The sequence below is a fragment of the Melanostigma gelatinosum genome (assembly GCF_949748355.1).
Source record: "Melanostigma gelatinosum genome assembly, chromosome: 2".
Lineage (NCBI taxonomy): Eukaryota > Metazoa > Chordata > Actinopteri > Perciformes > Zoarcidae > Melanostigma > Melanostigma gelatinosum.
The window spans coordinates 2264513-2275910 of NC_136635.1; the positions used below are offsets into that span (position 1 = coordinate 2264513).

The window sequence follows — 11398 nt, forward strand, 5'->3', positions numbered from 1 at the left end:
GTACCAAACAGCATGTTTAGTATGAGAATTCTTATTGGAAAAACCTTTTTATACAAAACAATGCCTGATTGCACAGTGCTTTGAATTTGAGGTATATCGTAATCTGATTTATATACAACAGTGTCATCTGCATATACATGAACCAAACAATTCGACCAAAAATTTGGAAGATCATCATTGAATTTATTTTACATTTTAGCGGTTTAATAAATAAACTGCTGTGATATCAATGTGTGTCCAGTGCAGAGATACAGTAGCTCCCACAATATCTTCTGCCTAGTTTGTTATGGACTTTTAAATGAAGATGGACTTGTGTGCGTGTGTGTGTGTGTGTGTGTGTGTGTGTGCGTGCTGACAGTGTGTGTGAGAGTGGACAGTGGACGTGTGCGGAGGAAAACTGTCCAGGAATGTGCTCTGTGGAGGGCGGGGCTCACATCAACACCTTCGATGGAAAAGACTACACCTTCCATGGGGACTGCTCCTACGTCCTGGCTAAGGTAGATCACATCATCATCAGTGCTGTAATACCACACACACACACACACACACACACACCTGCCATGGTAATATACAAACATGGCACAACACTGCGTCACAGGCCGAGACAAGACCTCAACCTCAAACCAGTCAAAGCTATTACTGATACAAGGTTGTGATGTATCGTCCCCTATATTCAATCAGTTCCTTTGGATATTAAAAAGGGGAAACGCAAAGTAACCAAAGTGTGTAACCATACCTACAGTACCAACAAGGTGTGGAAACGGGTACGGCTTCCAAATTGATTTACAGGTCTAACATTAACAACAAAATCAACTAAACATACATTATTATACAAAGTAGTGCGTGTTGAAAATCCCGCCACACAGTTAGTGTATTCAACGGTCCTACACAACACACACTCCTACTGGTATTCTACAGCTATCAGCTGCTGACTGCTGACTGCTGACTGCACTCTGTGGTTTCAGTCGGGCAGTCGTTGGATAGTTCTGTTTGTATGTTTAGGACTGCAGTGGGAACCAGTTCGTGGTTCAGGGACAGCTGGTGCAGTGTGGGCTGACTGAGAGTGAAACCTGCCTGAAGTCTGTGACCTTGGGTCTGTCTGGAGGCGCTCATGTGAGTATCACACACACACAGACACTCACATGCAAGTGTGTTCATATGGTTCATGATCCACAATAACAATATTACAAAATGAATTGTGTGTTTTACAAAACAAATTTTTTTACAAAGCTATTCAGCATTATTTGTATTACATTAGGAAGAAATGAGCAAAATATCTTCATCTTTCATTTTCATACACTTAAGTTGTATTTTACTGAATTATGTTTTTCTTACATTTCAGTACGCAGTTAAAATAACGTAAACCTGGAGCTAGATTGAGTCTATTACAGTGATTATAATTCCTACTTTTATGTTTTAATAAAAAAGAAATAATCAAATGTGAAAAAGATACGAAATACAAAATACTTGTATGTAACTGTTTTCGATTGAGAGAGCTGCAAACAGGATTCTTAGCCCATTGAAGTGTAAAGATGTGAACACTAACATCTGGTCTCCTGTCACATAAAGGTGATCACCATCCAGCCCGATGGCAAGGTCTTTGTGAATGGCATCTATGCTCAGCTTCCGTTCTCTGCTGGTGAGAGACACAGAACTTAAGCTGCTTTCTATATTCCATAGTGGTTGGAGTCACTGTCCTGGCCTTATTATAGGCACACACAGCTGTCCTGGTTGACGCTGAAGTGAAATCTGTTGAGAACATAGCAAAGGGTAAGGGGCTGTGCATGGGCTGGAACCATGTGCAGAGCTTTGTGGTTCAGCCTTGATCGTCAACTCTGATGAACATAGTTGCCTGTGGCTGTGGGTGTGAAACTAATGAGGACCAATGTCCTGGTTGCTGCACTAGCAACTCCCACTAGTGTGTTAGTGCCGGTGTGTGTCTTATTTGATGAGTTGCTGGCTGGCTGATGAAAAGGAGTGGCTGGGGTCATCTCGTGTCCATGTGAGGTCGTTCTCTCACCGTCACGTCTCAGGAGCATGCCCACCAGCTGCACCATCTTTACTGCAGAGACAGCATCATTTCATCTGTTCATGCTGTTGGTTGATCTTTGCACCACTGTTTAGTTTACCTAGTTAGTTTATTTTAAAAAATGAAAATGATAAAGAAAATTATGGATTTCAGTCTGAATATGCTTTACATACATTTTTACCTGTGCGCTGTTTTTCTGCCGAGGCTGATGGACAGACAGTAGTTCATTCTGTCACCTCCCTTCCACTCTCTGAACATCCTCATCCTCATCCTCATCCTTCTCTTTCTCTGACCCCGCAGCTGGAATCTCCGCCTTCAAAGCGTCCTCCTTCTACCTGCTGGTGCAGACGGCTGTTGGAGTTCTGTTGGAGGTGCAGCTCCAGCCAGTCATGCAGCTCCACGTCTCAGTGACCAGTGACTACCAAGCCAAGACCTGCGGTATGTGAACTACAATGAGCTTTGTGCTCTCCGACTGGAAGCATCCCTTAGAACTCAATAGGGACGGTGTTATTCAGCCCTATTGGTTGTTGCAAACAGTGAATATGAGGACAAGTTGAGAAAATACAAACACAAGCAACTAATGCTCAGGCTACCCCATGTTGAAGGAAAGTCAGTGTTACAACATCAACAGCATGTGAAACAGCATCAACGTATCCACCAGAGGAGGAAGGTAGAAATACACTGACTGAAAAATACTATAACCATGAGTGTGACAAGCTAGAGAGGATTGGGACATAAATACAAATGATCCAACAATGTACTGGTTGTCTAGTCAGTATTTTGGAAACACGTTCTATTTTTCGCATGTCTGTAAGGCGTTACAAACATACTCATAAGTATGCATAATGCTTTTTAACAACAATCTCAACACATTCTAAAGCATTTTTTCATGACTAGTAAGTTACAGTATCTTCATACTTCAGCTTGTCACTCACTGACTTGTTTTGCAAGCATCATAGTGAATCATAATTTCCATAGCTGTAATGCATCACAATCACTGTTATAAAGCAGTATATTGTTATTATAAGTCATTGTTTGCATTTGACTGCGCTCTTGTGATGTTCTTTCATCGATTACTGAATGCCAACAATAAGTTATATTATTACATTATAAAGCATTATGCAGGTTTTAGTTTTATAGTTTGGAAATATTTCATTGATGGACCTCATGATTTGATGAAATGAATAAAAGAATGTCATTTTTGTGAAAGCTGCAAAACCCAAGCGGTTACAATTTAGACAATAGTTGCTATGGTGGCACAATGTGGATGAGTTGAGGAACAGATAGACAGAGAGCTGCTGGAGCCGTCGTGACTTTCACCTGAAGATGAGCAGAGATTCCTCTGTTCTGGGAACGAGCAGCTCACCACCGCTCACAGTATATATCGGCATTACTGTGATGCTGTCTGCCTGCAGGTCTTTGTGGGAACTTCAACAGTAACCAAGCTGATGACTTCCTTAAGCTCAGTGGAGTTCCAGATGCCACAGCCACCGGTTTTGTCAACAGCTGGAAGACACATGCTGGTTGCCCCGATGTTAAGAGCAGCTTTGAGAACCCCTGCAGTCTCAGTCTGGAGAATGGTAGGTCACACTCGTTGGGGTTCTCTGCTTTCACTGTGGGTTCTTCCCAATGACTGATGTTGGCCTTTGTTTGTCAATGACAGAGAAATACGCCCAGCACTGGTGCTCCATGCTGAGCGACCCTGAAGGAGTGTTTGCCTCCTGTCACTCAGAGATCATCCCTGACTCGTACAGAGAGGTAAGGCTCACAGCTACGGCTTTCACATGTTTCTGTGGCCCAGCGTCCAGACCGTCAGGCTTTTTTGAAACATGTTTTATTTTGTCTTATCACAGAACTGCATGTATGACAGCTGTAACTGTGAGAACAGCGAGGACTGCATGTGTGCTGCGGTCTCCTCCTATGTCCATGCCTGCGCAGCAGCAGGGATCCAGATGAGCGGCTGGAGGAAGAGCATCTGTGGTGAGTGGAGAGTAATTAGAAACAGAAGGATCAAAGCCAAATGTGAGCCCACGTTGCAACAGTCAGAATACAAGTGGTCTTACCGCTTTCATGATGGAGACTTCTGTCTGATGCCAATGGGACGTAACAAGGCCTTGTTTGGGATGGTCACGTGACCATGGAAACATCTTGCTGCAGTACTTTGCTTTGAAAGGTCGATACTTTGTTGAGTAGTGTGCTTCGAGCACAACATCCCATCTGAGTGTTCTGACATACACACTCACTCTTTGCTCTATTCTATCCACACTCTGCCATACCAAAGGATCACATGTGAGGATTCACTTATTTTAACCCAAATCACTACAGGTTGTGTACAATTACTTCATTATTTGCTGCTCTGTATCTCTCGTTCACTGGGTCTCATGTGTTATAGTTGCAGCGGTCACAGTCTCACAGTGTTCACTGATTCTGTGGTCTGACCTCAGGGAAATACGCCAGCTCCTGCCACAGCAGCATGGTCTACTCCTCCAACATCACGTCCAGCAGCCGCACCTGCCGCTGCATCAGCAGCTCAGACCTCAGCTGTCACTCCTCCTTCCCGCCCATCGATGGCTGTGTCTGTGCAGAGGGAACCTTCCTGGATGACACCGGGAAGTGTGTCCCCTCTCAGGGATGTCCCTGTTATGACGAAGGCTCCGTGGTGCCGGCCGGACAGGTTGTCAACAAGGACGGGGTCATGTGGTATGTGCATGATTTATTGCACACGTTTGCATTAGTTATTGCAGTGATGTGTATGGAAGTCCATAGCTTCAAATGAGTGCACTTTTCACCTTTTATCTGATTCTAAACTCTCCGTTTGTTTCAGTTGGATTCGTGAGCTTAGAAGAACAAGTCAATATTTGTTCTTTCAATTATTTGTGATATACCAAAAATATGACAAATGTTCAAACAGTGAGCTGTAAGGTTATATACGTATGCATATTAATGTGTTTCTTTGTTTATATTTCTCCACTAGCACCTGTAAGGAGGGCAGACTGGGCTGCATTGGGGAGTTCTTCACACAACCATGTAAGTTAAATATATTACTATTGTAAACTACAGAGTTTCTGTTCTGTAGTTGTGATTCTCTGGCTTGTTTCTATAGTAAAAAATAGATTTGAATTTATTATAGTTCATTAAAAATAAAAGAACATATGGTAATGGTAATAATATAAAGAATAACAAAGTAAGTGTTTGGAGTTGCTTCTGGTGGATGAACGGGTCAAACTCAGGATTATCTCCCAGGACACCGGAGGTTGAGTCTGGTTTATTACACATAGTTAACTTATTGTTTTCTGTTGTTTTATTATTCATATTTTTAGTTTTTAACTGGAGTTTGGTTAGACTTAGGCAAAACGACCTGCCTAGGGTTAGGAAGAAATAAGGCTCCATCTACACATTCAGGATGCACTGTGTCCTACTGTTGTTTTTCATCAAGGTATAAAATGCATTATCTTGGATGTCGTATTGAATCAGGAGTGGTTAATGGCTAAGTTATTGACCACGATTCATTTTATGAAGAAATGATTTCCAATATGTTTGTTCTCAGTGGCCTGTGCTCCTCCCATGATGTTCTTCAACTGCTCTGCGAACGGTCCGGCTGCTAAAGGAACGGAGTGCGAGAAGAGCTGCAACACATTAGACATGGCCTGTGTGAGTCTGCAAATACAGATTCATAGTTTATATTTAGATGACATATTTCTTCGGGGTACAGTCAAATATTTTCTCTGCTGGTGTGTGGATGAAACTATGGTGGTGGATCAGTGGCGTAAGGCAGTTACGACGGGCTCCAGTGCATGCTGGTAGTCACACACACTGTTGTATTGTCTCGTCATGATGAAATAGAGACAACATACATACATATTACCCAGAAATCCTGATCGCATACCTTTATATGACCAAATACCACAGAAAATAAGAAGCTGTTCTTTCAGCTGAATCATTTTTAATCGTTTTTTTTAAATGTATGGTTTATGTAGAATATATATGTATATCATGTTGTTAGAGATTGCTACTGACTATTTCAAAAAAAGAAAACAGATGGGTCACCTTTTTGAGGAGATGTACTGCAAATGGCACCACTTTCCAATGAATGTAGGTTTTTCTTTGAACACAATTGTCTATTTGGCAATCTGAGTCACTTGTAAGGGCCTGTTCCCTTCATGGGCCCCCCATCCCATGGCCCCCCATCCCATGGCCCCCGTGGAACCTGCACTGTCTGTATTTCGCCCATACAGTGGATTGTAAATTTGATCGATTCTTCAGGTGACTACAGCGTGCATGTCCGGCTGTATGTGTCCATCTGGGATGGTGTCTGATGATAAAGGAGGCTGCATCAAGCCAGAGGCTTGTCCCTGTCTTCACAACGGTGTCTCTTACCAACCTGGACAAAACACCAAGGTGGACTGCAACACCTGGTAAGTGAATCACAAGTAGAGTGAAATGCTGTTAAGCTAGAAATATGCAGCAGGTACATCAGTACTTTGGTTGCACCTCCATCTGTGACTGAAATGTACAAGTTCAAGGATTCAAGAATTCAAGGATTCAAGGATCATGTATTGTCATTATGCAACACAGGGATGCATGACACAATGCAGTTGTAGCCCATTTGTAACACAAGAAAAACATACAAACAAACAAACCACACAAAAGCAACAGTACTTTCCCGACGTGCATTTGTTTGAATTTGCATCACAATGAACGTAAACAGCAGCAACACAAACAGTTCTCTGGTCAGATAACATGGCCGACATCTTTACATTAAAATCTCAACTGAGGAAAACACTTTCCATCAACTGTGACTGTGTTTGAGCACCAACATCATGATGTCCTCCTCCTCTGGTCCACCGGAGTCCTGCTCTCTGTCCTGTCAAGTGCTGCTTGAACCTGGATGGAGCCAGGTAAAGGTCTCTATAAAGATGTGAGCTGCTGGGTTCTCCTGAGGTCTTATTTCCTGCGAACGAACATCAGACAGCCGGCAGGAGGCTGGTAGTGGAGTAGTCTCAGGTCTTAGCTGGGTTAGCTTTGCTTCCATCTCGGCCCTCCTCGCTCTCCTCCCTTGCAGCAGTTTGGTGGTGTTTGGTCCAGCAGGTCTGGCTAGGTGATCGTCCCAAGGCATGTCTGTTATTATAAGCCTGATGCAATCTCATGTGTATCTGTTTACAGCACTTGTAAAGACATGAATTGGCAGTGCACCACCAACGAGTGTGATGGAACCTGCTCGGTTTATGGCGCTGGACACTACATGACTTTTGATAAGAAGCGCTTCACCTTTGATGGCAGTTGCGAATACATTCTGACTCAGGTATGAACACACAAATGTTGTTGAACAGAGTCCTCTGTGAGAAACTTTCGTCATCATTTTCTTCACATGCATAGTCCTGCTCGATGCTGGTATACAGTAGTTCTTTGGCTTGAAACAGAGTCGTGTAATATGAAGTGAATCATGTAATACATTAGAATTCAATTATATATGGTGAGATATGGTTCAGGACAAGATCGTAGGTTTCATTCAAGCATTGGGTTAAGGGGGATGGGACACTTCATTTCCTGCATTCTAGTAACTTTTGGTAGAAAAGTATTTATATGTGTGAAGGCAAACACAAAATTCAGACACCAGGAGACAATTCCAAATATAAAAATGTCATAGAATATAATGCGTTCTGTGTCTCTTTTAAATATTTATTCTCCTGTAAATCAACTTTTCTTAAAAGATATCTCTGCTGACTCGGCACACATGATTTACTCTTTCCTATCTTTTGTTTGGGGAAAATAACTTATTTTGAGTAACTTGAGTCCAGCCTTGCTTCAGTAACTGCATCTTTCAGGATGGCTACATTCCATATCTCTGACCTATAAGAAAGATGAGAACCAATGGGTCAATAGTCAAGCAGAGCCACTAATATTGATGATTTGTATGTGTGTGTGTGTGTGTTCCTCAGGACTACTGTGGCAGTCCTCAGAGTAATGGAACCTTCAGAGTGCTCACGGAGAATGTTCCGTGTGGAACAACAGGAACCACCTGCTCCAAGAACATCAAGATCTTCCTTGGGGTAAACAGTCAATATAAAGATTTTCAAAAGACCACCTGCAATGTCATGACACAAAATGAACCGCTGACACAAATCTGAAAATCAAGATGAATTGACATCGAAAAAGAGGAGCTTCTCATAGCTGCACATAATGTGGACACTGGCTCCAGTGACATTCGCTGAGAAGTTTTATGAGATGTTGAGATTTGAACTTTGCAGTATGCTGTCAATTTCTGTCCTTTTTTAGAGTGCAGAACTGATTCTAGCAGAGGGAAGCTACCAGCTGCTCTCTAGTGGAAATGAAGAAACAGTTCCATTCCAATACAGCACTATGGGCATTTACCTGGTGATTGAAGCCAACAATGGACTCATTTTCATGTGGGACAGGAAAACCACCTTGTTCATCAAGCTCAGCCCAAAATATAAGGTAACCCTGCAATATGTCAAGGAAGTTTGGGCTTTTAATGTGAATACAATTGATTTGTTCAAACAGCAAAAGGCAAGCGTTGATATTTAAATTGACCAACATGACACAAGGAGCTCTACGTTTTCAGGGTCGTGTATGTGGACTGTGTGGCAACAATGACGGCAATTCAAACAATGACTTCACCACAAGAGGCAACAATGTGGTTGTCAGCCCACTGGTGTTCGGAAACAGCTGGAAGGATTTGCCAAGCTGCCCCGACGCTCCGAGCATCACCAGCCCCTGTATAGCCAACCCATACAGACAGGCCTGGGCCCAGAAGCAGTGCAGCGTCATACAGAGCGACGCCTTCTCTGCCTGCCACTCCATTGTAGGTTGTTGTTATGTGGACACAATGTTTGAGATAGATGTAGTGGAGTAACCCTGTTTAACTCACTAGTGTATCATCATACTCTTCGCTCTAGGTGGATCCTGCTCCATTTTTTGATGCATGTGTGTTTGACTCATGTGCTTGTGACACGGGGGGAGACTGCGAGTGTTTCTGCACTGCTGTGGCTGCTTATGCTGAATCCTGTAATCAAGCTGGCATCTGTATACCATGGAGAACCCCAAAGATCTGTCGTGAGTAACCAAGATGAAACATTTCATTTTTAAAAGCGACAATAAGCACGCAGTTAATACAGTACATCTGAACTAAACTTATTTTTAAGATAAAGTGAGGAAAGTCTATTAAATCTGTAATAACTTGTCTCAATAACGTATCAATTACAACCATTTGTTATCAGTGATAACTATATTTCTTCCCTCAGCCTTTTAAAGTTTCCTATCCCATTTACTGTCCAGTCTGGAATGTTCCCACACTAAGTAGTATTGTCTTTTCCAGCTCTTTTCTGTGATTACTACAATCCCCCTGGTGAATGTGAATGGCACTACATGCCATGCGGATCTCCTTGTATGAAAACCTGCAGGAACCCCTCAGGCAGCTGCTCTACACAGATTCCTCCACTAGAAGGTATGCCACAAGCATGAGGTTTCTATAACTTGACCTAATCTCCAATCAAAATCAATTTAAGATTTAACATAAACATTGGCTGTATTTTTTAAAGTTATGTTTAAAGAGTTGCTTAATAATATCACTCATTCAACCACAATGTCAGATGATCACAATAATAATGACAAGTATTGAGGAAGCAATTTCTTGCAGAGTTGCAACAGTTGTTTGTTTTTCAATTAGGTTGCTATCCAACATGTCCTCCTGCACAACCATACTTTGATGAGGATACAATGACATGTGTTTCGAGAGAACAATGCGGCTGCTATGATAAAGAGGGGAGACACTATAATGATAATGACAAAGTGCCAACAACTGAAAACTGTCTGACATGGTAGGTATTGAATATATCACATGTCCCAAACAAGGTTATCTAACTTTGTGACTTTGTGACAACTTTGTGAAATGACAAATATATTTCATGTTTTCTTTCTTGAAGTACATGCAGTTCAATGTCCATCCAATGCCATTACGATGCCCAAGGTATGCAAAGACTGGGAGAGATTGTGGGTTGTAAAAATACAAACTTTTGTTAATGGTTATTATTTTAACAATATATCTCCTCTATTTACAGCCTGCACTTGCACATATCATGGAAACAAGTATCCCCCCGGCAATACAATCTATAACACAACAGATGGACATGGTAACTGCATCACAGCAGTGTGTGGGAAGAATGGTACCATAGATAAGAGATCATATCCATGCCCAGTAACCACACAGACAACACATATGCCCACTACTGCAGCCAGTCAGTCTCCAACCACCTTTGTTTTTACATCAACCTCACCAGGTAGTGCAAAGTATTCATTTTGGAAACTGAAGACATATTTAGCTGTATACTGTAAGCTTTACCACTTAACCAACACTTATATTATGTGTGTCCACAGAGCTTCCCACGGTTACAGTCCCATGTAGTCCTTGTGAATGGTCACCATGGTATGATACTAGCTTCCCTACACTGGGAATTCCAGGAGGAGACAATGAAATTTACGAAAATATAAGAGCGGCAGGGCACAAGATATGTGCTAAGCCAAGCCAGATCCAATGCAGAGCTGAGAAATTTCCTAATGTCACCATTGACAATTTGGGACAAGTGGTGGAATGTAATCTGGCTAACGGGCTGACATGCAGGAATGAAGACCAATCAGGACCACTGGCCTTGTGCTTTAACTACCAAATCAGAGTTCAGTGTTGTGACTATAATGAATGCCCAACAACGCCTATACCTTCTACAACACCTCCAATCCCAACTACAAAATCGCCAATAATACCTACAACACCTTGTCAGGAAACATTATGCACCTGGTCAGAATGGATAAGTTCACACTACCCTCAACAGGGTTTTGGAGGTGGGGACAATGAAACCATCAAACACATCATCCAGAAAGGATTTGACATCTGTGAGAATCCATTGGCAGTGGAATGCCGATCGAAACACTTTCCCAACATTCCAATAGACAAATTGCAAAAACAGGTTACATGTAATAACCAAGGACTTCTGTGTAGGAACATCTTACAGATGCCTCCAATATGTTATAATTATGAAATTAGGGTAAAGTGTTGCAAGACAATAAAGTGCAGGACAACACCAAAGCCTATTACTTCCACAACCATACCAACTACAACACCTTCAACTACGCCAACAACCACAACTCCTATCACAACTACAACACCTTCAACTACGCCAACCACCACAACTCCTACAACAACTACAACACCTTCAACTACGCCAACCACCACAACTCCTACAACAACTACAACACCTTCAACTACGCCAACCACCACAACTCCTACAACAACTACGCCAACCACAACAACTGAAACAACAACTACAAGTCAGCCACCTACATCTACACCTTGCC

The 11398-nt window shown here is 42.2% G+C and overlaps 1 protein-coding gene across 1 annotated transcript in view; it reads left to right on the forward strand.

Annotated features, from left to right (window-relative positions):
• The window catches only part of LOC306789799 (mucin-5AC-like), a gene marked incomplete at both ends in the record, with an annotated part of 17838 nt that extends 6735 nt beyond the window's left edge, over positions 1–11103 (forward strand). Inside the window, 21 exons of the mRNA XM_079285868.1 lie at positions 359–497; positions 1003–1113; positions 1570–1639; positions 2330–2467; positions 3445–3609; positions 3693–3787; positions 3883–4009; positions 4474–4729; positions 5004–5056; positions 5577–5680; positions 6293–6444; positions 7193–7331; positions 7969–8079; positions 8306–8485; positions 8613–8852; positions 8947–9103; positions 9366–9494; positions 9717–9867; positions 9973–10016; positions 10108–10329; positions 10424–11103. Coding sequence (XP_079141994.1) covers positions 359–497; positions 1003–1113; positions 1570–1639; positions 2330–2467; positions 3445–3609; positions 3693–3787; positions 3883–4009; positions 4474–4729; positions 5004–5056; positions 5577–5680; positions 6293–6444; positions 7193–7331; positions 7969–8079; positions 8306–8485; positions 8613–8852; positions 8947–9103; positions 9366–9494; positions 9717–9867; positions 9973–10016; positions 10108–10329; positions 10424–11103 — 3463 coding nt within the window. The remainder of the gene's footprint in view (positions 1–358; positions 498–1002; positions 1114–1569; positions 1640–2329; positions 2468–3444; positions 3610–3692; positions 3788–3882; positions 4010–4473; positions 4730–5003; positions 5057–5576; positions 5681–6292; positions 6445–7192; positions 7332–7968; positions 8080–8305; positions 8486–8612; positions 8853–8946; positions 9104–9365; positions 9495–9716; positions 9868–9972; positions 10017–10107; positions 10330–10423) is intronic.
• Between the last annotated feature and the right edge of the window lie 295 nt (positions 11104–11398).